The sequence below is a fragment of the Choristoneura fumiferana genome, chromosome 8 (genome assembly GCF_025370935.1).
Source record: "Choristoneura fumiferana chromosome 8, NRCan_CFum_1, whole genome shotgun sequence".
In the NCBI taxonomy this organism is placed as follows: Eukaryota; Metazoa; Arthropoda; class Insecta; order Lepidoptera; family Tortricidae; genus Choristoneura; species Choristoneura fumiferana.
Genome location: NC_133479.1, coordinates 18,581,814 through 18,608,011, shown reverse-complemented (window position 1 = coordinate 18,608,011; position 26,198 = coordinate 18,581,814). Strand labels below are relative to the sequence as shown.

Sequence of the window (26,198 nt, the reverse complement as noted above, 5' to 3'; positions counted from 1 at the left end):
AACGAAAAGTATATCTTATTACCAAAACGAGCTTTTAGGGTCCCACGAAACTCATATCATCTTGGTAGAACAGATTTATTAGGATTGTTTATATGATAATTTCTTTTTTTATATTACTGGCTGGTTATATGTTACTTACGTAGTATATTCACGTTTGTACATCTTTAAATATATGATCAACATTACATCAATTACAATATTTACAATTTAGATCCACGTACTCGCTACGAAATTAATATTTTTTTCCTTTGGATTAGCTATCATGTTAATGCCGTTCTCTAACGATTTTATCACATCACGGCTTAATTAGGTTAGATTTTATTATATATTATAAGTTAAAGGGCCATCCTGAAAACCATCGCCGCGGCTTGTGACAAAACGCTGAGTGCGTCTTTTGTGCTTCTTGCGGCAACAATGTTTCTTTCGTTTCTGTCTTCCTTTTTACTCGTTCTTAATTATGTAGTAACAGGGCGACCGAGCTTTGCTCGGACTAAAACTCAATAACAAGCGTTATCCCAGAGATAAGACCAAGCTAGATCGATTTTTCATCCCCGAAAACCCCTACATACTAAATTTCATCGAAATCGTTGGAGACGTTTCCGAGATCCCCGAAATATATATATTGCTCGTTTATTCTTAATAAATGTATTCCCCGTGTCGTGTCGGGTTAGAATAATACCCCTTTCTCGGATTCCATTTCTTCCTCGTGTCGTAAGAGGCGACAAATGATATAAGTTAAGGTATACCGAAGGCGACAGTCTAGCAACCTGTCACTTAATTTGTCATACATAAACAACCCTAAACTTGCTAAAATTGCCTCCGAATACAGGCGTGATGTTTTTTAACATGTAAAATTATGTAAAGTTGTTCGATTGTTTCAAATTTGAATATATTTTTCTTGTTGTGCCTAATTTTGACAAATATTTTTTTTCTTCATTTCACATCATTTTCAGTTTAACTTGCGGCATTATTGTAATGGCGTACATTTTTTGCAGATGAACCAACAATGCAAAGTTTGCGGGGAGCCAGCGGCCGGCTTCCACTTCGGCGCTTTCACCTGCGAGGGCTGCAAGGTAAATGTTTATTTATTTGTTGTAACGCGACATACTTTAAAGTTATATGGAATTTTGAGGTTATACATGTGACCGATCCCGGATGTGTACTGAAACGTTCGGTCCGTTAGAACATACGCAGAGCTTTGAATCATCCGTTGGTCAATTGCGGCATTAAAGAAAAACTAAATAAAAAATATGTCTATAGGACAAAGTTGAAAGTTACGCCATTATGCCACGACTTACGGCATTTTGCTTGTATCAAAAAATACTTTATAATGTAGTTAATCAAGGATAAGGTAACATTTGTCAAGAAGACATTAATATCTAAGGCGTATTATAAAGTTAATTATTATATCATGGATAGGGATATTTGGAAATAATTCCGATCCGCATTAGTGGTCCTTACAAATAGTGAACCTACTGTGTTAAAAATAAAGTTGTGTTAAATACTTGTAATGTACATATAGATATCATTTAATACTTAATATTGTAAATCTGTTTAAGAAAAATATATACCTCGTCGAGTTTCTTGCCGGATTCCTCTCAACAGAAGTTTTTCTGCACCGGTGGTAGTTTTTTTTTTGACATTCATTCATTTTTCGCTTGTTATAGCCTAAATTGAATAAAGATATTTTGACTTTGACTTTGACATTGAAGCTGTCATCTCGATTAATTTTATATATCTCTCGCTGTACCTAATGAGCTATGACCTTCTATTTTACATGTAATGTACGTCGTAAATCAATTTAGTTATAGAACTTTAACAAAAGCAAAATAATCCCTAACGTACAACAAGATGGCTGATGGCCTAATGATCTCTTAAGCCAGGAGCCCTGGACATTATTATTAAATTAATATTAAATCATTATTACTAAAGCTAAATTACGTGGAATGATTAATGGCAGTTGTACAATTGAACAGTTTGATTACGTGTCAGTTGTCCATAGCAATTGAACGCTATTATTTTAAGATTTTATAACAATATCATACTCAAGAAAATTATTTCTCAGCCTCATAATCAAGAAAAGTGCTCAGCACCGCCATTTACGAGTATAAGCCCCTAATGATGAAAGTTATGTTTTTAAACGATTAAGCATTGTATGAAAAGTATAACGATTATCAAGGTTATTTGTAAACTATTGCTACTTTGCGCTATATTGAAAATTAGCATGCTAAAATAAAGGAAAAACTGTAATATCCAGATAATTAATACCAGACTTTTAAATATGAAAAATAAAAGCACGCAGTGTTTTCAAACATGAGAATATTCTTATATAATGTAACCATAATTGAATAAAATTAGGACTGGTTTCAACACGGTGTGTTAAGTTCACGATATTTTATGACAATATAAACAGATATTTCATCTCATCTGGCATTGTTACATAGTAAAATCTCTAAATGTATAGCTATGAAACCGGTCCTTGGTAATTAATGTACAAAGTTAGTAAAAAATATATCTAACAAACAAAAATATTTAGATTTTCGGTTTGATTAGCATACCTTCCATAACCAAGTTGTTATTTACAAGAGCTCCTGTTGGAATTCTTTTAAATACTTAGCTACGAATCTCACATGTGTGATAAACATTTAATTTTAAGTCATCTCAAGAAAAGAAAGATTTAATGACCCCAAGACGTCAATTTTTTGCCACGGCTGCAAGCTTATTTTTTGTTTCAATAAATTCCCTTTGCATTACGTAATAAAGGCCAAGGCACCGCAAGCAATTTGCTACTCCAAATCAATTTGCAAACTTTTTGTCCTCAGCGCTGACATTGATTTAATTTTCTTAACTGCATTTAGATTCATTTGAAGCCTTAAGCCCATGGATTAAGATACTGGATTGTAATGCTTCTTGCATCTTCCGTTATGTGTTGTTTTGCAGCAATTCAGCGACTGCAGCTCTGTAGGCATTTAAAATGACATGTCATGTTCATGTTTGAGTAGATTTTGTCGCCAAAATGCACATACGAGTGTTAATTTTAGTGTATCAAAAAGTAGTAACTGTCACTTACGATGAGCTATTATTTTGTAACTTAAAACTTTTATCATGTGAGTAGGCCGCAAAGGGGCCTATGAAAAGACCATCGTTGCCAAGAAAAATGTACTACAAGAAGCTTGGCAGAAAGTTTCTTTTTTTCGTAACAATAAATAGATTAAGTATCTATAAAAAAATAACACTTTAAGGAGCGGCCACACCTCAAAAAACGGAGACGCCACGAAATCGCAGGCAGTGACGCGCCGCAAGCGTCACGATTTATTGCATGCTCTCCAAACCCCTGCTTAAAATACGCAAACGGTGCGGAAATTTTACCGCATGCTCTCCACCAAAAGTTGTGACGTTTAAGGCACGTCACTGCAATTCCGCACCGTCAGCGTATTTAGACCAGCGGTGAGGAGGGCATACGATAAAAACGGTACGCATACGATGCGTCGCTGCGATTCCGTACCTTCAACGCTTTTTAAGCAGCGGTGTGGCCGCTTCTTTAATTGGTACCGCAGATTTAAAGGCGCATCCATATTAACAGTCCTACTGGATATTCCGCGGTGTACAAATCGCCAATCACAGATGATTTGTCACAAACGGCAATCTTGTTATGCATCAAGGAACCCTAATAATCAAATTTTTCGTATATCTGACCTACATTAAACCACCAATAACCAAAAATTACTCGTTTCATGAATTTTTTGCCACCGATTAATATGCATGAGTCAATTTTTACTAGCAGCTCTCTTGTACTACTTTTAATATAAGATATTATTTATCGACGGCGTGAAAACAACAATTATATGACCAAAAAACTTGCCTCGCCCATCGATTCATTCCCAATTAAGGACCACCCGTTGTTTCCAAGGCAACTATAATATGTCATTGTTAATATGAAATGTATTTTCATTAAAAAAATGTTATAAAAAATTGGCCAATCCATCAGACAAAGGTTAACTATTAATGGGTGATAATAAATGTATTCAAATTCGGCTCATAAATAGAATTGTCGTAAATCGTAATTAATGAAAGTGATAAATCAAAAACTAATTAATTGTCACAGTTCTAAGTTAAATAGTGATTTGCGCAACGTATTGAAATATAGTTCTTAATGACGCATCGGGCCGCTGAGAACAATGAGCTAATGCCTAAGATACACGCACTTAGAAGGCCTAATGCTTAGAAGTGCACTTAATGCCTAATGGATAGATATTTTTTAATATTACGAATAATAATATGGTAATTATGCCAGTGTCTTCCGTCGCAGAACTTCTTGCCCCATGGAATTGAAATTTTCGCAAAATCCTTGTCTACTTTAAACATAGAGCCATTATGCAGAATTACAGTTTTAAAGTTCAAAAATACATTCTCGCCTTTGCAAATCCTTCCCAACTTTTGCGCTTTTGCAATTTTTTACAAGCTCTTATGTAACTTGTTTTATTGGTAGTCGACAATCGTCAAAGTAGGATTTAATCAACTTCTGTTAGTTGGTCTGATTGATTTGAAATTTAGTACGATCCATGAAGTTTGGATAACAACAGCAGTGTAGTTAATAAAAAGTATCCAGTGAAAAAGCTTCCTTATAAATGTTTTTGAACAAAAACTTATTTTTGCTAATAATGATATAAGATTCAGTTCGTACAAAATGGCTGATTAAGAAGAAATACAACAAAGAAGGTTAAATTAAAAGAAAGATATTAAAAGTCCCTTTTTGTTTTATGTTAAGATAAACATGAAAACATCTGTTATAAATACTTTTAAAGCGTAAAAAAATCACGCTCCACTTTTAATCGACAAACGTGAAAAATTCCGGCAAACGTCTAATCAACGATAAAACTATCACTTTAATTAAAAATATGTCAATTAAAACTTATCCGGTTCCTTTTATCAATATTTTAATTACACGAGAACCATTATATGTCCGTGACGAACAATTTATTCCACACATTTAATCCCATCATTAGGTTTAACAAAGTCTATAAGAATTCCACTGATTAGAGATTTAACATAATTAGGTATTTATTCAAATGTGTAAAACAAACACGAGTGTGTGGGCGCAGCTTTATGCCAGTGCCCTGCCCTTAATGTGAGCTGGTGTCATATTTCTTTATCCTATTTGAGAGATTTTAAATTGCTGGTTCCGTATGTACCTCTTTATTCCGTATGTACCTATTTTAATTTAAACTGCTACAAATACTACATAGCTCGAACTGCAAGTTAAAGCGGCAATGGGCGGGCCTCATCGTTCGAAGAACAGATAACCATTGGGGTCTTTGGGGTAGCAAATATCTCGAGTGGCGCCCACGAAACGGAACAAGAAACGTTGGCAGGCCTCCCACAAGATGGACTGGCGGCATCATGACAGTCGCGGGCATCCGGTGGATGCAAGTGACGAGTAGTCGTTCATCGCGGCGTTCCAAGGGCCTGTGTTTAGCAGTGGGCGTTAGAACAGACAACTCGGCACTTGCAGCCACCAGTTGCCCGCAATTCTTTTATTATTTAACTAGCCGTGAGTACTACGGCTAGTTGAATTCGGTTATCTATGCAATTTTATAGCACTATGCAATTTTCCGGGATAAAATCTATGCTATGTCCTTCTCCGGGACTCAATACCAAATTTCATCTTAACCGATTCAATGGTTTAGATGTGTTGAAGTAACAAACAAACACACAAACAAACATACAAACAAACAAACAGACTTACAAACTTTCGCATTTATAATATTAGTGGGAAGTAATTATAATAAGTTATTGATTCGTACTATAAGCTAGTAAATTTACTTGGAACTATTGCTTCTGATACATTTAAAAGTAATCAGAAGGTAAAGAAACGGATCTCTAATAAAAATACAACTAACATTTTGTCTAATGTTTTTATTAAATTTATTACGGATCCGAGTTAATTTCTTTATGTCGGTGATTTAATAAACGGTAGTTTTTCGCATTATTGTTGATTCAGAGATAAAAATTAATGAGACCGATCTCTTTCTAGTTTCGATGGAGCGGAAATTTGAATCATTTGCTTTAATTTTGATTAAATTGGTTGGTTAAGTTATTGGTATGATTGAACTAACGCATTTAACTTGGCTTGTTTAATTATTTTAATTTTATTTCTGAGGGGAGATTCACTTGCATTTTATTTTTGTAAATTTAGAGATATACAATATGTTTTTAATTAATAAATTTCAGTAGATGATTCAATTAGTTTGATTACTTGGCTGAACATCGTCTTTAAGGTTTTTTGGATAGAAATATTTGTCAAACACAAAATTTAAATAGACAAATCCCAACAATGCTTACAGGGGTATTCAATTAAACTAATCCAATCACTTGTTGATTAATTCTTTTTTAGATTTTGCTTTATCAAGCGGCCGTTGATACCATAGATCTCCTAAAAATATTTATATTAACATAGCATATTAATAACGGCAAATTTAAAAATTCAAAGAATTAATTCTACACGATATAGATCACGAATTGTAAATTTTATCAAGTCGATTCTATAAACAAGTTTATTAGCACATAGTTTATGCGTTGTCTAAATTCTTATTTCCTTTTATCTTTCGGACCATCTAGATTCTAGAGATATCAGTATTTTTTTCCTCAAGTCATCCTTACACACACATTTTGGCATTTAAGTGTAATTTAAATAAATCTAAGAAACAAAAAGCTTTAAAGCTAGTAAAAAAGCATTAAGTATTTTACAACAATAAAATACCCACTTAAATCGCCAGCAAAACACCATTCTAATTCTCACAAAACGTGTAAAATTAATATTATTACCGTGATATTAAAGAGACGAGTAGCTGTATGTGGAACATTAAAGTTATACCGAAATTTAAGTGAAATTACATCGACGGTAATCGGTGCTATTACGATCGAATGTTATCAAAGAGCCTGTAATTTGCACACTTTTCAATAATCGATGTGATACGATTATTTTTTTGTATCGACTTTTTTACGGGTGGAATTTATTGCTGGCCGTTTGAGTTTTGAGTTTGGAATTAGAGCAAAATATGTGTACTGCTTTTAGAATCATTTGAAAATATTATTCGAAAGTGTACTCGTAGTGATAAAAATGATTTTTCACTTCTCATGCTCGTAAAGTTCGTGTTTATGCTGGATCTAGGCGACATAATATTACTTATTATGCTCTAGAGCATAAAATAAAATCTTCGTCTAAGACCAAGGCAATCAGGTGTCAACATCCACAAACAAAAAAGGTTCTATATATTTTTTAAATATTTTCTTAATATATATTGAACTAAAAATCAATCAAATAAATCAATATAACTAAAAAAATATAATTACTTAGCAATGCATGAGAAATGAGAGCTACCTAGCAAGTGAACAATAAAATTGTTTCGACTGTTGCTTTTTAATTTCCTCGCCATTGAAGTGAAAAGCAGAGTGTGAAACTCGAGCATTAAACCCATTTTACCTTTAACGTGTCTTTCCACCCTCGCCATGGCGGCTCGGGTGGCTATATGAACATCTCGGGTAAAATGGCTCGTTTTATGCTCTTGTTGTACAATCTACTATTTAATAACGTTACGACAGTACAAATGAAATTGACGACTACTTGTTAGTTAGAGGTTTTAATTTTGTAATACTTTACTGCGCAATATTCACCAATGATTGCGTACGAAAATTTCAAGCAAGAACCACTAATAAAGATTTCAAAAATCTGTACCCCAATTCAATTTTGTTTTTAGGACAAATTTTTGTCGCATTACTGCATACATGAGGTAATTTTTTAGGATAAAATAAAGCTTTCATTATTGTTTCCCACATGCAAGTAACTTTGTCTATTTGCTCGCTGTTTCTACATGAAATAACCGATCTTGATAAAACTATTTTCTGCATAGTTCTTAAGCATCGACATACGAATTTAGCGTAAGCAAAGTCGCAGCTACCGTTGATTTTAAATAAATAAATAAACATAGTTAAAAGTAACTATAACCAGCACCAACGTACATACAATGTTTTTTTAAAGCTGTGGAATCTTCATTTCACAATCGATCGGGTACCAGTAAGAAATTGAAATTAAAGATGGACGACGCATACGATATCATAATGACGTATAATACGGCGACGCGGTATGAATTATGTATTAACATTTTCGGCGTAACCGTAATTTATGTACGCGACAGATACTGCACTTTGTTGTAAAAAACGCTCGTGTGAATAATTTAAGCGGAATTTACCAACGAAATTGTAATATAGTAATCTTTTACATTTTAAATTTGTACATTTTGTTGATTTACAGTTGCTGTTGATTTTACATTTAATTAGGATGAATAATTATTTTTTTAACTTTTAGGTGCCTTTATTTTTGTAAAATATTATAAACCATGACTTTTATTCTTTTTATGCAAATAAACAGAGTTTTTTAAATTGAAAGTTAGGTTTAGATTTGATATTAACATTTCTACTCTCCTTGATCTTGTCCACGTGCACATGCATTTTAGTCACATACTTATAGACTAAGTATGTCGACAAAACTTAGTCAATCACAGGCATGTTGTTAACCCAAAAAATAATTATGTCTTTTGACTTCCGTATTAACGCGTAGGTGCGGTTTTAGGGAAACAAGGTACAAAATGTGAAGTTACCGCCTTTGATTAAGATTTTCTTTACTCGTATTTCTTTATGTCTTTTTGGCTAAGTTGCACCTATGCGAGACCGGAGCGGGTCACTTAGTCACTAACAAATTTATAGCTGCACGGACAAAACTTGCACGATATTTCTCACGTTTTAAATGAAGCTTTAGCCAGAGCTGTTTTAATTTCCAGTGGTCCCGCTGTTCAAAGCTACGCCACAGTTCAGGCGGGCGGCGTAAATACAATGCACCGTTATCTTTCCGACCGGGATTATGTACACGGAAAACGCTCACATTTTATTCATGTCCAAATTTGTATAGTGAAAAAGAGACAGAAGGTATCCTTTGCCCACGATACGATACGTGCAGTTAGTTTATTGAGCTTTTAATTTGAGTTGAACCTTACAACTTAAATAATCTAAGAGTTGATTACTGGTTATTTGTTTGGTTCAGGAATTTTTAACAAATCGTATCCTAAGCCGTAGCAGTCTAGTGTTTGATCTATAGTCACGGCCTTATTGACGTAAGGAAGCCATTTGATGTTTTTAGGTGAATCCATCAGGGATACCTGAAAGATGCGGATTTAAATCAAACTGGGGCATCTAAAAAACTCTTTTGTCTTAATTGACCTAACTTAAAGTTAAAGTATACTTGCGTAGTATTTTATTAAAATTAAAACATATTAATTTGTAGAGTTAAGCAGTGTTCCAAAGATGCTGGCAGGAAACCTTCTTAGAAAAGCTAAACAATTATTTTTAAAAAAGTATTTATTTTATTGCTTGCAGGTAATGTCTTAGATAATAAACTTAAAGAAAAAATCAAGCAACACTTGCACTGTGCTTGCACTGTTGTGTTTCGGCGTGGAGAGTAAGACAGCCGGTGCAATAACTGGCACTTGAGGTATCCCATCTTAGGCCTCTAGGTTGGCACGCATCTGCAATACCCCTGGTGCTGCAGATGTTTATGGGCGGTGATGATCTCTTACCATCTGGAGACCCACTTGCTCGTTTGCCTTCCAGTTGTATAAAAAAAACAACTTATTTCATACGTACTTAGAAATACAGTTCATCACACAGTCCAAATTACGGAGAGTTTAATCTTAAATAAGAGTTAATCATTAAACTCTTGAGAATTTGACGAGGCAGTGCTTTAAAGATTTTTTAACCGGTAATCAGGCAACATTAAGGTTAACAGTTTCCTTAAGTAAGGGACATTTTGGCCCAAAACGTGGAAAACGACAATTGGACCGTAAAAAAGGTTCTTTGTTATCACTGCGAAATATTAATATTTGTAATTAACAAATATTATTTTTTTATAATAAACACACACACGCATGTACCATCAGCCAAATAAGTGGTCTATCAATTTTTAAACAAGTTCCTATGAAATGAATGACCATGACAATTAACAGAGTCGGATCTACAATTTGGCGATTTTAGGATTATTATGGCAAAGTCAATATAAAACAGTATATTTGACTTTGGCACAATAATTGCAGATCTGACTCTGTTAATAAGTCATATCTCGCTAAAGTCGAACTTTCAAGTTGGCAGACACGTCTTGTTGTCGTGTTAGGGTGGTAGACCACATATTTGGCTGATGGTACATACCCATAAACTTTCGCATATTACACATCTTACGCATAACCATTAATACGCATATTGTACAGTAACTGAATAGAGAGTGGTAAAAACGATTAATTAATAAAAAAAATATCTAAACTACTTTTGCCCAACGATAGAAGCAAATTTCAAATTCCACAAACACTCCATTATATGACATTATAAGAGCTTTTATCAAGCTTTAATGCTTTATAGCCTTTTTGCGGAACCTTAAAAGCACATCAAGCTGTAATGAGGTGGTGCTTGCTCTGATTATAGTGCTGCACCTCGTTTAAATTAGAGTCGGCTACTAAAAGAGAGCCGCCATGTAATATACTTGCACTGGACGATGACCTTTAGCCTAAGGCTCAGTTTAGACTTGCAAGAAATTAATGCGATTTGTATTACATTGCGACGTTGTCAACAACTTGCATAGTAGGTATCCCTTGCGCTAACTGAACTTACTTTAAGCTTAATTTAGAAGACGTGACATATATCTTTAAAGTCCTATTACATTGCTGGGTCTTGGTCATTTCTTAAAGAATGCGCATCGAATGTGTTACCAACAGTCTCCTGCTCAAGCCTATTGAAAGGACCCTGGACCTTAAAGTATGGACAATGTGGTTTCAGTTAAATATTCTGAGATTTTGATATGTTTTGGTTTCAAAGTCCTAAACAAAAGTCTCTGAAAACTAAACTTAAGTCTGAAAGGGACTCGAAAACAGAGGTAGCACCTTTAGAGACTTTTGTTCAGGTCTTTGAAATTTATCAGAATCTAAGGATATAATTTATTGAATCAGGCGTTACTTTGCGGAGGTCCATATCAATGAACTAAAATAATTTCCTTGCTCACCCGCGACCTTACGATAGCTAAGCTTATGCAAAATATGCGTGTTCATGCAGTTCCTCCACCTCCACACTGTAAGAACACTCACAAATCACACAAACCCATCAATCACCACCACCACACTACACTAGTGAGTGTGAGTGTCTAGGAAGTGTAGTGTGGTGGTGGTGATAGATGGGTTTGTGTGATTTGTGAGTGTTCTTACAGTGTGGAGGTGGAGGAACTGCATGAACACGCATATTTTGCATAAGCTTAGCTATCGTAAGGTCGCGGGTGAGCAAGGAAATTATTTTAGTTCATCTAAGGATATTTATCTGAAACCACATTTTCCATACTTTAGGTCCGGGGTCCTTTTGTTCGCTTGCGTACGTAAATGGGCCAATCAACTTTTTTACCCACACTAATCTGTCCGCGACATTTTTCAAACAATTGCATTTTTTTGTAAGTAAACATGTTTTTTTCTGTAATTTAATAGATGGTGTACATGAATACATGCCGTCCTACGTGAGTTCAATCTATCAAACGTGAAATATCTTGTTGGAAGTACGATTTTTTGGTAACGCCACAGACAATTTTTGTAACGCAAGAGACGCCCAAAGTGCGTGGGTAAAATAGTTGATTGGCCCAAATAGTGGCGTGTAACACTGGGTCAGTCGGGAGCTCTGTTGTTTCAGGAGTCTGCAGTTGGTTGCACACTTTGATGTAATTATTCCTGGTCTTTTAATAGGTTTTTTGGCTCAAATCCACGAAGGGGCGCTGCAACGTTCTAACATAGTGAGTAAAAAGTTATTTTTTACGTATGGTATCTTTTTACATAGGTATTTCAATATCACGTCGAGAATAATTTCTGAGCATTTTTTTTTTGTTTGAATTAAATTGGTCGCAGCTGTGATCACCGAAAGTCGTCAAAATGATCCAACTTTCAAAATTCTAATTCAAAATTCAAATCATTTATTCAGTAAATAGGCCGCAATGGGCACTTTTACACGTCATTTTATTTTCAGATCACACCATCAGCATAATAACTGCTTATTTTTTATTTGCAGTGCAGCAATTATTTTTGTCTTAATAAATAACCGGCAAAAAAATGGCCCTCAAATGTATGCAAAATCGGCGATTTTTTATGAAGGGTGGGCCAAATTTTGTGCCGCTGAGTTTATTATTATCATGTTTGGTTAAACTGAAACCATCAGTTGTGTGTGTGTGTGTGTGTTGTAAAAGGAGTGTTACAGATTGTCCTTCACTTTGCCATCTCAAGCTTTTACTTGTCACCTCTATAATTCGACGATGCGGGCAAATTTGACAACCGCAACGGCCAAGTGGAACAACGATACCAAATTCAAACATCGTTAACGGTCAACACTTTCTTTTCTATTGTATCGTAGACAGCTATCGTCACAAAGTCGATCGCAGACATAGTTGTCGATCGACTATATATGAATCGGACGTGATTATGTCGAACGTAACGGTAGTGATTTTCGAATTCGAACGCTGATTAGGCTTATTGTTAGGTTTTGGATAGTTCATTAAAGTCGCGGTTTCAGACGTATGTGGAGTACGTTTTGTATAGTAAGCGGATTTAATGCACGATTTTTTGGTTCGGTTAGCCTTTTTTCTAATTTAAGGCGATGTGATTGATGATCGAGTTGTGATTTGACAAAATGCGAGACGTTATGTAATATTTTGGGTGTTACAAATATTTATTTACAAACGTCCCTTGTGGTAGTAGTTATTTTACCTAACTCATTATAAATCCTCTATAAAGCGTTCGAAAATCGGAAATTAGGACTAGCATGTAGACAAACAAAATTTCTTATCTGTATAAATTATATGATTGCAAAACAATAATATCGAAAGCGATTATATTATTACATTCAAATTTCGAACATTTCTTAGAAACTAAACAATTTGATTGGACGCCAATAAGGGTTTCTTGATGAGCGAAATATCGTCTGATGATGTGAGTATCCAGAGATTGATTTGACGTTAAAGTAAAGTTGTCAAACAGACTTTACGATACTAGCGCCATCTAGCTTCCCACATATAAACTCTCAGTCTAATATCAGTGGAGATAACGTTATTTTCTTCTTCTTCTCTTTTGAAATATGGCTTTTCTGTCGTAATTAATAGGACAATTTCGCCAGTGTCAAGGTAAACTCACTTTGAGAGGCACGTTGTACGGTGATTGTGGTTTTTGCAACTTGATAGTAAAATTCCAGAAACCACGTGGAGACCACTTGCGCATTAAAAAATGTTAGTGGATCACTGTTCACTGTTAAGGTTAATCGCCGCATAAAACACTATCAAAATTATACTTCAACTAGCCAAAGAAATAGAAATAGCAAAATTAGATATTGTCTACATCCGCCATCTTCGAATGCTACAAATCGAATCCAACGTTATTTTCGAAATCAAATGTCAAATTGCAAACTATTTTGACAAATCGAACTATGAGCATCCACAGCATCTGATTCAAAAATATCAGCATCCGAATTCCGAAAAAAAAAGAAAAAGAAAACACCTACGAAATAAAAGACACCGTGACATTTGGAGCAATTTTAAAGCTTCCACGAAACAAAAATAATCGAAAACTACATGGCCGGCAATTGTATCAAATTGTGGCAATCTGGCAATCATACGTGGGCTAAATTATATCGGAGTTTTGTCCGAATTCGACGAAGGTGGTCCGAGTTAGCACTTTCCGCTCGGTTCTCGATTCATCGAATGAAACGCCCATGAGGTAATGAAATCGATTACTTCCACGATAAGTTATGGCTCCAACTCGATTGGTTTTAATACGGAATGGTTTTGGTGGATTTGTTTATGTGAATGTGTTGATATTGCTATCGGTTTGTGTGCTATTACTTACATTGATTTGAGGAAAAGTTAATAGCTGCCAGTTTCGAATTTTGAGATTTTTTAAAGCTAATTAAATATTATTATCTTCGGTATACTTATTTGTACGTGTTATAAAATAACTTTTAAACATATTTTCAACCCTACTAGTAAGCTGTCATGTCATACAACCGGAGTTAGCTTAGTTTATTTAACATAGGGTTACTGTCTAATGTTACTGAAATAGGGTTTGCATTGATGAAAAATTAATGTATTTTTGTACCAAGTCATACTAGGTGATATTACGGTTTTCAAATATTTAACCCCCCTTTCTGCTTTACGGTTCCTTTTGTAACAGCTTGTATAAAATCAACAGCTAGACACTGGCCTCCTTTCAGAAAGAAATAATTAACTTTACATTAGGCTAAGCTTGGCTTGTAAAATAAGCACGCAACAAATTGAATACCATCCAACTTATAGCTAAACTGCTTTTTGTCATAAAATTATTGCTTTTACTCATCCAAGCCATACAAATCAGGCTGGTAAGTTTTGCAACGTTTGTGCGTCGAATTTATCGCGTCGACGCAGCAGGTGACGGGATTGCTGTTTGCGCGAGCGCACCGCGCCCTGAAATGCAGTCCAGCATCTATTGAGAGGGAATCTTTCTTTTTTCACTTCTTGAATTTTATGAGATAAAATCTGTGGCTGCGAAAATACTTTTAGTTCAGTTTTTCCTAAAAAAATGCATTGAGTTTTTCTTAGACTCGATCGCCTGAAGTAGGGTTATTTATTGTAGGGATATTAGTTATGCAAATGCAGCAATGGTATTTTTTTTAAATAATATAACATTCTGTAATTTTTTTATACGAAAATATTTGAAACTCTTAATAGTTTGTTATAAAACAAATCTGTTGGTGATCTGGAAATGGAGCGACGACCTGGTTAAGATCGCGAGATCGCGGTGGATGCAGAAAGCATAAGACTGGTCTGAGTGGAGAGCCTTGGGGGAGGCCTATGTACAGCAGTGGACGTCTTTCGCTTGACATGATGATGATGATGATGAAATCTGTTGATATGACACACGATGTAGTAGAGCTGTGGAGGACCAGTGAGACGAACAAGCATGTATTGTATACTCGTGGCTCGACGGAGTTTCTTTGCTCGTGTGTCGCTTCGCATGTTATGAAATTGGCTCACTAAAAGTCATATTTTTTTACTTGTTTAAAATTTTTGTTTTGCTTTAAATTTATTGAGGAATTACTGAGCTAATTAGCTTTGACTCATAGACGCATCGACACGCGAAAACCCTGTTATAAAAGATGTGAATTTATAAGCCTGTAAAAGTATTGTCACATTAGCATATTCTTCAAAAGTTATATTATTGTTAAATTCATAATTTATTTTATTCGTACCTGCATCCCATTGGAGTAGGCTAGGCAAAGAACTATAGTATGCCAAACGCTACAATTCTTAAACAACTTTAGCTTCTTTTCTTTCTCCATTCTCTTGCTCACTCATTCATCCAAACTTCCTTACATCCAAGCTAACCAATGAAGTTATTATTTCATCTACTGCCTCCTGGACTAGCATAGTGATGTCCGGCCACACGCTGTCACCCGGTATAAACAAGCTGCGCAGTGACACGCTTCGGTTATACACCGGCTGATGTACTGCGTTTGTTGCCTGGGAAACGAACAAATGGGTTTCTGCTGTCGCACCCCTAATAAAAAGGCTGGCAGGTTCAGAAATAAATAGCTTGTAGGTAGCTTTAAAAAAAAACACGTTTTTTATGCCGATTTTTTTATATGTATTTGGTTTTTGATAATTTGGCACTATAATTTAGGTTTGTAGAAATATAAATGTACCTATGTACAGCATCAAATTTTATCAGCATCAAACGACGCAGTCAATTGGATGGTAATCTTTTTGGACAATTCAATTTTTTTTACGAATTGGTAACAAATATATTGTTTTCAAATATACATAGTGTTTAACACAGTGTTGAGCAAGGTGTTGTTCTTATAGCATTGTCACGTTTAACACTCCAACGTTTTGCTACATCGACGCAGACTCGTGGGCAAAAACTAGTCTTCTACTCTTCCAATAAGGAAAGATGCAAGTTCACGGAAAAACCGCAAACAAATTCTTTGCGAGCAAAAAGCTCAAGAGGACAGCTTCGAGTGCTTTTGATAATCGAAAGTTGTTGCCAAGTTGATTTTGTTGAACTGTGTAGCTTTCCAAAAAGTTGAACCGGGATGTTTAAATTATGGTATACTGTATAAACCTAACGACCCGCCCCCGGTTTAATTTGGATAAAATAAAAAAAAACACATTTTTCAACTCCACTTCTCCAAAAATACAGCCGCGCGAAGCTGTCAACATTGCTAAGTGTATGAAATATAATATAAACCTCCCGGGAAAAAAATATCTAACCGATTATGAAGACTGCACTTAAATTATCTCTCGTTTAGTTTAAAAGATCTAAATGTACAGACGACGGGGAGGTGACCTTCTTTTATACTATCATAATAGTCCAGTTTATGACAGCTAAATTTATATTACCTAGAAGATGCGGGATACTCACTCAAGTAATTTCAATTTTGGCTACCTACCTATAACAACTGCCTAAAACAACAGTAAAAATTCACTATGTTAAAAAAAAAATTACATAAAATGGTAATATAAACCTTAAACTAAAACAAATTACTTAAAGAGTTCCCATAGGCAAGGTCCCGAAGATGCTGGCGGGTTTCCTCTTTGAATAGCTAAGCCAATTCTTTATCCGAGGAAGCTGCCAGCCCTTTGGTCACCTGTGACGTCTTAACCTTTTCGAAATTTCTTAAAAAAGTTTTAAAGCGTTAGGACCCCTTATATCAAAAAATCTAGCACCGATATTAAATGATATTATAACGGATAACTCATCTTAAACCGAGTTTAGCTAGACATGTTTCGGGCTATTTCGTAGCCCTTTCTCTCAGGAGCACGAATCGGCGGCTGCCGCAACACGCACACTACGCGCCACCGCTCTGCTCGCACGACCCACGCAGCAGCAGAGCGGTGGCGCGTAGTGTGCGTGTTGCGGCAGCCGCCAAGTCGCGTGCTCCTGAGAGGAAGGGCTACGAAATAGCCCGAAACATGTCGAGCTAAACTCGGTTTAAGACGTGAGTTATCCGTTATAATATAATTTAATATGAGTGGTCTCAGTTAAATTCTTTCGGTCTAGACCCGGTTTACCACATTTTTAATTACTATTATTTAAAAAATATCACAGTATTTAATGATAAAAATCTAACAGTAATTCGCTAAGAAGAGATGCGAATCGGAATTTATTTAAAAAATCCTGTTTATCATACAATGACATAAGACGTAAAACCGAAACTAACAAACTCTTTCTTACATTTATATAGATTGCCCGTATCGTATGAAAAAAAATAGTTCAAAATATTGCTTACCATAAAAATCGGTCAAGCCGTTTCGGAGGAGTTTGATTACAAACACTGTGACACGAGAATTTTCTATATTAGTCCTGGCTTTTGCCCGCGGCTTCGTCCGCGTGGGATTCGATTATCGCGCGCTGTTCCCTCGGGAACTGTGCATTTTTCCAGGATAAAAAGTAGCCTATGTCACTCTCTGGCTATAAACTAGACTTATTAACGTCACCTAAAATTCGTAACGAAAACGTTGCTCCGTCACGTCAAAGAAAAAATTAAAACATGAAAATTATTTGATTATCATTTTTCGACAATCGTAGGACTATCATTATATCATCCGATTTTATTCCAAGCGAAATATGATCATGCGAAGTTAAATAGTGAAATAACAAGCGTATTGGGTACGCGTGGTCGAAAAAAATAGTTAATTTTGAATAGTTACCTTTGTGACTGGTAAATTTTTTATTAATTTTTTAAAAGGGTTTAAATTTAATTTTCATTTATTGACCTTAGAGTTTATATCGTGTCATTAATAAAAAAAAAATTTTATTAGTTTATCACTTTACTTTTATCAGCCATGACAAATTGAAGTAAAAAAAGGTAAAAATGCTTTTTTAAAAATATTGTTTTAAATATTACATATTTTTAATTATTATCAAGGTACCGTAAACATTTAAACGCACGTTGGTCCTAAATTATCAAATCCACAAATGTATGTTTAACATTATAAAACGATCTGTCAAACAAGCAATAATCATACATTAAAACAAATTAAAAAAAATATGACCAAGTTTAGTACAGTAACTAAACTTGCGTCACTGGCCACGAAACCGAAAGTTGCCATAACAGTCTGCTTCGTTCAATAGATTTATGTATTGCCATTAGTCAAGTCCGAGTACTTATTTATTCCCCAACAGCTCATTAAGAAGCATTTTGCATTACTTTTATACGTTCGTAATTAAGCTTGTACTTATTATTGATATAGTACAACTTAGTTTATGTTTAATGTTGATTAATCGGCATGATTCCTATTTATCGTGGCTAATTAAATTTGGTGAAAAACAAGATTTAAATGGTTTTCATTTTGAATTGAGATTAATGGCGGTGAGAACAGGTACATTTGTTGCGTTTGTTTTATGTTTTTATTTTCTATTTCATTTAGGATTTGATGAGTTTATATCATTTGAGATTGACGACTTCCTTCCCCATAGATATACAAAGAGTGATTTTTTACGTGTAACAAAATCAGTGTTTTTGCTTCAGTAATAATAATATAATGCATTAAAATCTACTTTTTAAATTAATCTAATTAAATAGATTCTAAATTAATAAAAAACATGGAAATGCTTTAGTGTACCTACATGAAAATTAATCATTTTTTATTGTAATTGTATGTACTCATGAAATTTTTCCAAAAAGATAATTAGTTTCGTTTTTCTGAGAGCTGTTAAAAAATGTCACGGTGACACAAAATAAAAACTTTTGAAACTACTCCCAAGCATTAAAAAAAAAACTTGGCTATGGAAAAAAACATTCCGTTTAGACAAATGTGTATGAATCAAATACAGAGTCCATGAACCATGAACAGGGTATTTTTAAAAACGAGTTCTATTTTTGACTTGTTTTTATTAAGTACCGTGAAAGTTTCTAGTACTCAATTTAGTAACAAAATTATGATAAAGAAACCAATTGAATTGACAACTTCAAGATAGTTCACACGGGTGGTCCGTTAACACTTCAAATGCTGCAAGACTAAAAATTATTTTGTTTAAAATTGACATGATTTTTGAAAGGTTTTCTTCGGTATACTAAATATTAATTTAGTATAAGAACGATCTTAGAGGAAAAAAAAATGTTACTTCCCCGAAAACAAAGTAAATTCCATACTATGGAATTCCTCATAATTACTGGCTAGCTATTCTGATTCGGGTGTAGAAATCCTTTCAAATAAACTTAAAGCATACTAAATTATAAAATTTTGCCTATATTCGATTCCTTTCTTCAGTTTATTGTAAAGGTTGCCTGAAAGAGATCGCTCTGAAGCGATAAGGCCGCCTATTGTTTACCTTAAAAACCTCTATATACATGTGGGTCGGAGGGCTTAGAAGAAAAACATTTGTTACCAAATAAACCACTTTTTATTAATTATTTTCACAAGCACAGAAAAAACTCGTCGTCGTCCGCCATTTGTAGAGAGAGAGAGTGCTGCCACAGGCCAAAAAAAATCCTACATACATGTATTTTCTATACAATGTGTTGATGTTTAATAAAGAGTTATTGTATTGTATTACACCTATGTTTAGGGAACACAAGGTATCTGTTATATTGTGCATGAATATACCATATTACTTTATCTCCACATACGGATATGTTTTTACTGATGTGCCCGTATTTAATGTATAGGCAGAGTAACATAACAAACACTAACAGATAGTTTTAACCCTTACTAACCTCACACCAAAAGGGTAGGGTTACTAAAGCACCACCAGCATTGGCAGTGTTAACAAGCTGCACCTGCCTTCATGCTTCGTTTACATATTCCACTATACCCGCGCATAAATTGTCATTATCCTAATCATTCCCATTCGATGGCTCGCCTCGATCGATTCTATATCGATTCAGGGTTGCCACACAAAATTGTTTTTTTTATGTAGCTCGTAATACTTCCACTGCTGAGCAAATGCCTCTTCCCTTAACGTTTACGCTTCCCGGTCTGACGCAATGTCAGGCAAATCCCTAAAAAGAGGCAAAACATGACACGAAATTGAAGATATGACAAATTTACCTTTTTTATTACGTATGTGTGTTGCAGTGTGTGTGTGTGCAATCTATGGCTCTTCAAGTCTAGCTTTAATAGGCTGTTAGTGTACTAGCGAGATGCACCTTTGGCCTTATCAATCACGGGTCAGTTTTATGTATAAATATGTCATGTCAGCAAATTTCCTTTTTTTCTAAGTAAATTATCTGAAGTCCAGCGCCCTGTGCACAAAACGGTATTTGTAAAACTGCACACTGTGCGCCTAAAGTACCTAACCCAGAGCCTGAAGTCCCAAAAAAAATTGAGTCGAGAAAATTCTTCGGCGCTATGGCCACATATATTTTTTAGAGCCTGGCGCTCGACGAGTTAATTTACAGAACTGACAACCCTAGTCAGTTCACGGTCTCACGCGCCGAAACGATCGTACGTTACGAAATCTATTTGTTTGTATCTTTGACGTTTTTAAACGTCACTCTAACCGATTTTACGATGGCAAAGGTGGGTAATGTGTTGAAGTTTATGATTCTAAGTTTAATTTGCGGCGACAAATGAGATGCGGTGGGAAAGCGAGCAAACGGGCTACCTAGTGGTAGGTACTGAAGTGATAACGAGTTTGTTATTGTTTGAACTTGACTGACCTAGTATTATGAAGATCCCGGGTCCCCGGTTTGATCCTCGATCAAGGCAGGGACAGAGCGGGCAGATATATAGAAAATGCACACGTTTTTTGCCTGATTCTTGGATGTTTTTAGTTCGGGATCCCAGCAAAGGCCGTATTGTCTTACCTGCGGGCGCTCACGACCGTATCCACCGTCCCTTTCTACCCTCATCCTGTAAAATGTAACAGAAAGACCCGGTGAAAACGTCCGGCCCCTCTTCCCCACTGGGCACACTGGGCACGTGCCCAGGGCCCCGCGATGGTTTAGGACCCCCTAGTTCCTATTCCATTACCAAACGATAACCAATAGCTAAATAGTGCTTTATTATGGTCATAGTGGGCCCCATTTTCCTACTATACGCAGGGCCTCTAATAGGTGAAAGATAGCCTTGGAAAACGTTGTGATTCCGAGTACGTTGACAATAAGGCCCAGTTCGTCTCACCTAGTGTGTAGTTTATAGTATCCAAATAATCAAAGCGTCGTCTCCTAAACTGCAACAGTTGACGTGGGTGCAATACTAACAGTCGATTACAGACTGACGGTCAACAGTGACAGGTATGGGAAGGAATCACTTAGAGGTTCCGTATAAAACCATACTTACCAATACCGTTGTTAAAGTTTCAGGTTTGAAGTATTCGATTAATCGTGACGAAATTTGGTATAGAGATAGTTCAAGACCCTGAAAAGGACATTGCATAGTTTTTATCCCGGAAAATATAAGTTTTTGCGCGAGCGCGGTAAACTAATTCTTCGCTGACCAATTTGCGTGCAGCAGCGAGTACTTTTGATAAACAAAGGTGTTACTGAAAATAGTGTCAATTTTTAACATTTATACAAATATCTTCCCCGACCGGGGAACGAACCCGGGATCTAAAGCTTCGCAGCCAGGTTCTCTGACAACCGGTGGTAGTTTTTTTTTTACATTCATAAGTGCTTGTTATAGCCTAAATTGAATAAAGATATTTTGACTTTGACTTGGCTATCGGGTCGTTAAGCTCGGTCAAAATTAAAACTTTTTCTAGGTAAAAAACATAAGAAGATGACCTGTTGTATGTAGTAGTGGCCAGAATTGATATTTATTGTGAATTACTATACTATATACGTGAAGTCATCTTCTTTAGTTTTTTACCTTTATGCTATCGTTCCACAAACATTAAATGAAGGCACTATGGAACCCTAAAAACGAACCGAACAACAAGTACATTGACCTATTAATCCACTTAAACTTACATAATCCATCCCTCAAGGAATATCAATTCGATATACGTATTTGTAACGCGTGCATTGTCGTCATCCATGTCTTTAATTATAACACCAACAGCGGCAGTATAAAACTAACTCTATTCAAAAGATTGTAAGTTTGAAAATGGCTTGATTTTCTAATAGTAACACCTTGCTATGTATTAGTATCAGTGGGCAAAGACAAAAATAATAAGTAACCCAGGTAACTTAATACTTTAAAAATAAAAAAATAATAATAAGTAAATAATAATACCTATGCCTATACCTATTATGTTTTGAACATGAAACTACCGTGAGACTCACTCATATTAAATATAATGACCCGGATAACTCACGTCTTAAATCGAGTTTAGCTCGACATGTTTCGGGCTAATCCGTAGCCCTTCGTCTTCGGAGCAACGCGACTCAGCGACCTATTATGTTATTATTAATTATTATTAATATTAATAATTGCAATAAACTATATGACTATGACTATATGAAAATTTGAAAACACGTTTTAATGGTAAACCAAATGAAGCCTGTCATAACACGCATTAGTAATAGGTTAAAATCAACTTTCAAGATTTTTTTACATACACACTAAGTTAAAAATAACATCTATCTCTTTTTAACCCCCGATGCAAAAAGAGGGGTGTTATAAGTGTGACAACTATGTGTGTCTGTCTGTCTGTGGCACCGTAGCTCTTAAACGAGTGGACCGATTTGAATGCGGTTTTTTCATTTGAAAGCAGGTTTTCTAGCGATGGTTTTTAAACATGTTTTATCAAAATCGGTTCAGCCGTTTTAGAGATATTGGACTTTGAAGTGACAATGTCGGGGGTTTTACAACTTTTTATTGCTTAGGTTATTACGTCAGGAATGAAGTAGAACTATTATTATATCAGGAAAGCATTATTGCGGGGTATATTTGACGATCAGAATCAGAATCAGAATATTTTTATTGTATAACTGTGTAACTAAGATGGTAGTACATATAAGGTAGTACATACATTTCGGGCGTACAATATTGTTAAAAATATAATTAAAATATAAAAGAATATAATTTAAAAACTTAATGGCTAATTAGCTAGTTCTATAATACTCCTTTAAGTTATAAAATACTTTATCCAAAAGCCAGTTTTTGAGCCTCCGCTTAAATATATCCCCCTCCAACATCTTTAAATCAACTGGGAGGTTGTTAAACACTCTTATAGCTGTCCATGTCTTATGGGTCCATATTGGCTCTCACAATTGTTAAAAGCCTATATAATGCAATATATTATTATGTTCGTCATATCTCGTTTTCTCTGAATACATAAATTATCCAGAATCGTTAAAACAAACCTAACCTTAACTTTTATAGGTCTACAGGTGACCATTAAAAAAAATACGGTTTCGGCGGGAAAAAAATTGTAACTAACAAAAATTATGACAAACATACATTATGACTTACAAAAATTATACGATTGGATACGCACACATTGACGATACTGTTGATACAAATTTTTGATAGTATTCCACTCTGTCAAAAGTAATGTCTCGTTGCTATCAATGGAATATTTAATAAAGTCGTCGGCTTGCCGCACTGCGCCGGCGCCGCAATTTAAATAACAAATCTGTACCTTTTTTTTAGGTGGCGTTTACGTTAGTTCCAATCATTTAGACGCATTCTGATTGCTAACGTAAAGTAACAAAAGTATTTACGACTAGCCAAATGTTGACTCCTTTCTTTATAAGCGAGCTACTATGTGCCCGTAAAGGACAGAATTTGACTTGTGATAGTATTCTAGTTCGATTCGTTCAATTGTATTTATGCGACCCGAATTTTAAATTCCTATTCAGTTTAAGGTTAGAAAGGTCTTTTAGGACGTGAGGTGTTGGTCAATTGACAGTCGCAGTTTGACTACAAGAAGCTGATAGTTTATGGCCACACTCAGAGTCGTCAATTACCTAAGATTGAAAGATAATTTTCACACAATTATTTAAAAATAGAATGGGTTTATTCATTGACATATCTTTGAAGAGTGAAGCACTGCAGCTAAAGCAATTTATCATAAATGTCAGTTTAAAAAAATCTTTCCTGTGTTGCCCATCTTTAACGTAAAGAGTGCATAATTTATGAATTATTTTTATCTCTCAACTCAGAACTAAGGTTACCGACATAGCCCGAAGAATTGCGAAACCGAAGTGGCAGTGGCCGGGGCACATTGCTCGCAGGACTGATGGCCCATGGGGTCAGAAGATTCTCGAATGGCATCCGCGGACGGAGACGAGCTGTCGGTAGGCCTACAACAAGATTGGAGCGACGACCTGGTTAAGATCGCGGGATACAGCAGTGGACGACTTTCGGCTGACATGATGATGATGATGATGATGATGATAATGATGATGATGATGATGATGATGATGATCTCAACTCTGCCACTAAAAGCAAGAAAAATCGAATGTAATTTAAGTGTGCAATAATTACGCGCATTGCTTTGGTTTTAGCAGTGTCAATAAATGGCACCATAGGTTCTAAGTCACTTCTAAGTAGTAAAAGACGAGTTTAAAGTTTCGGCTCTACAGAAAACCAGCGTTACGAGTATTGTACATAACGTGTGGCAACACAATGCTGAGTGGAAGCCCTTTTTGGTGTCCTGTCGTGTCACCAAGTATATTAGTTTTAGTGCTAGTTTTAGTCTTATTAGGTACTGTAAGGTGGTGGTGCTTGTGGAACCAAAATAAATATCTATTTCTTTCTTTCTATAAGATATTCTCTTTCTCTTTCCTTTTACGCTCTAGATCAAACAAGCAAGATTATATTTTCAAATCCCCTTAAACCAATTAATTGGAACATCAACACAACGGTTACATTTAATAACCAAAACTGCATTCTCAGAACATTCCTTATTATACGACCTTTATATTACTAGCTTAAGGTGTTCCACTACCTAAATATTAATTTACATTATGAAATTTCTATGGTTATTGGTATTACCAACATAATCTTGGCTGAGACCAGTATTTATGGTAATTATTGACTTTGTTGACCGTACTGGTTTTATTACTGTCGTATAATAATTTTACTATTTTATAACAATAATAGCAGCGTCAAACTGTTTTAAGAAGCAAAATACCTATCGTAAGGTTTTACTGGAATTTTATCGGTTAGTTGGATCAATAAAAATTAAGATCGTATTTTAAACTAGGCAGATCGATAAATTCGATAAAATTATACATTAATATACACCATTTGATTTCTGGAATGCATTATATTTTAAGCTGCTTGATAACTATCCAAATCGACATTTGAAAATGTCCAGTTAATTGAATTAGTACAGTAAAATCCTAACAGTCAGTATTTTTTATCAATACTTAAATTCCGCATATTAATTTATTAGAACTTTGACCTACAAATTTCAATAACACAGTTGAAATCATAGATATGTTTACAATTCAGGTAGGTACTACCTTGTTGCTAGTAATTTAAGTTTGTACTTTTGTATTCAATGCATATATTTTTTCATTGATATGGACCTCCGCAAAGTAACGCCTGATTCAATAAAATATCTTTCACTGAACAATGACGTTCAAGGAATAAAATTAGGTTATATTAATAATATAATCTGAACTTCAAAAATTCTTAATAACTGGACTTGACTAGTTTAGGCTCGAAATTGAACTATAAGCAGCAATAAGTATTTCGGAAATATTATTCCGGCATAGAGAAAATAAGCCCAGTGACCATATTGTCAGGAAGGAAAACAACGAGGAGCAGTTAATTACTGGAGCTGACTAGTTGTACATTCAGTGGTTCGAAGGACTCGCGCTGCTAAGCAACTGTGCTATGCTACAATTAAACCCACTATAATATGGCCGAAACGTCGAGGCAATCCCGAGTGCAGTTACAGTTCTGACTAGTATAGATTTTGAATACCATATGATCGAAACCTACAAGATATTGACCGGATACTATAATGTACCTGAATTAAGTGAGATAACACGGAGCATTAATGAGAGACAGCGAGGTCACTCTCTGAAACTGATACGCACCTTAGTACAAGCAACCCCAGGCGCCATTCCCTGGTCAACTGCATTGTTGAAACAGTGGAACAGTTAGCCCGATACAGTGATCAGTGCACCTTTAGTGAATTCTTTAAAAAACTTGATAAGTACTTTGAAGACAATTACACAAATGAACAGTGAGTGGAACAGTT

The 26,198-nt window shown here is 35.2% G+C and overlaps 1 protein-coding gene across 1 annotated transcript in view; it reads left to right on the top strand.

The window, feature by feature from the left end:
* LOC141430066 (uncharacterized) overlaps positions 1-26,198 on the top strand; it is a 128,266-nt gene that overhangs the window by 65,535 nt on the left and 36,533 nt on the right. Inside the window, exon 2 of the mRNA XM_074090610.1 lies at positions 996-1,073. Within this exon, the coding sequence (XP_073946711.1) occupies positions 996-1,073 (78 nt within the window). The remainder of the gene's footprint in view (positions 1-995; positions 1,074-26,198) is intronic.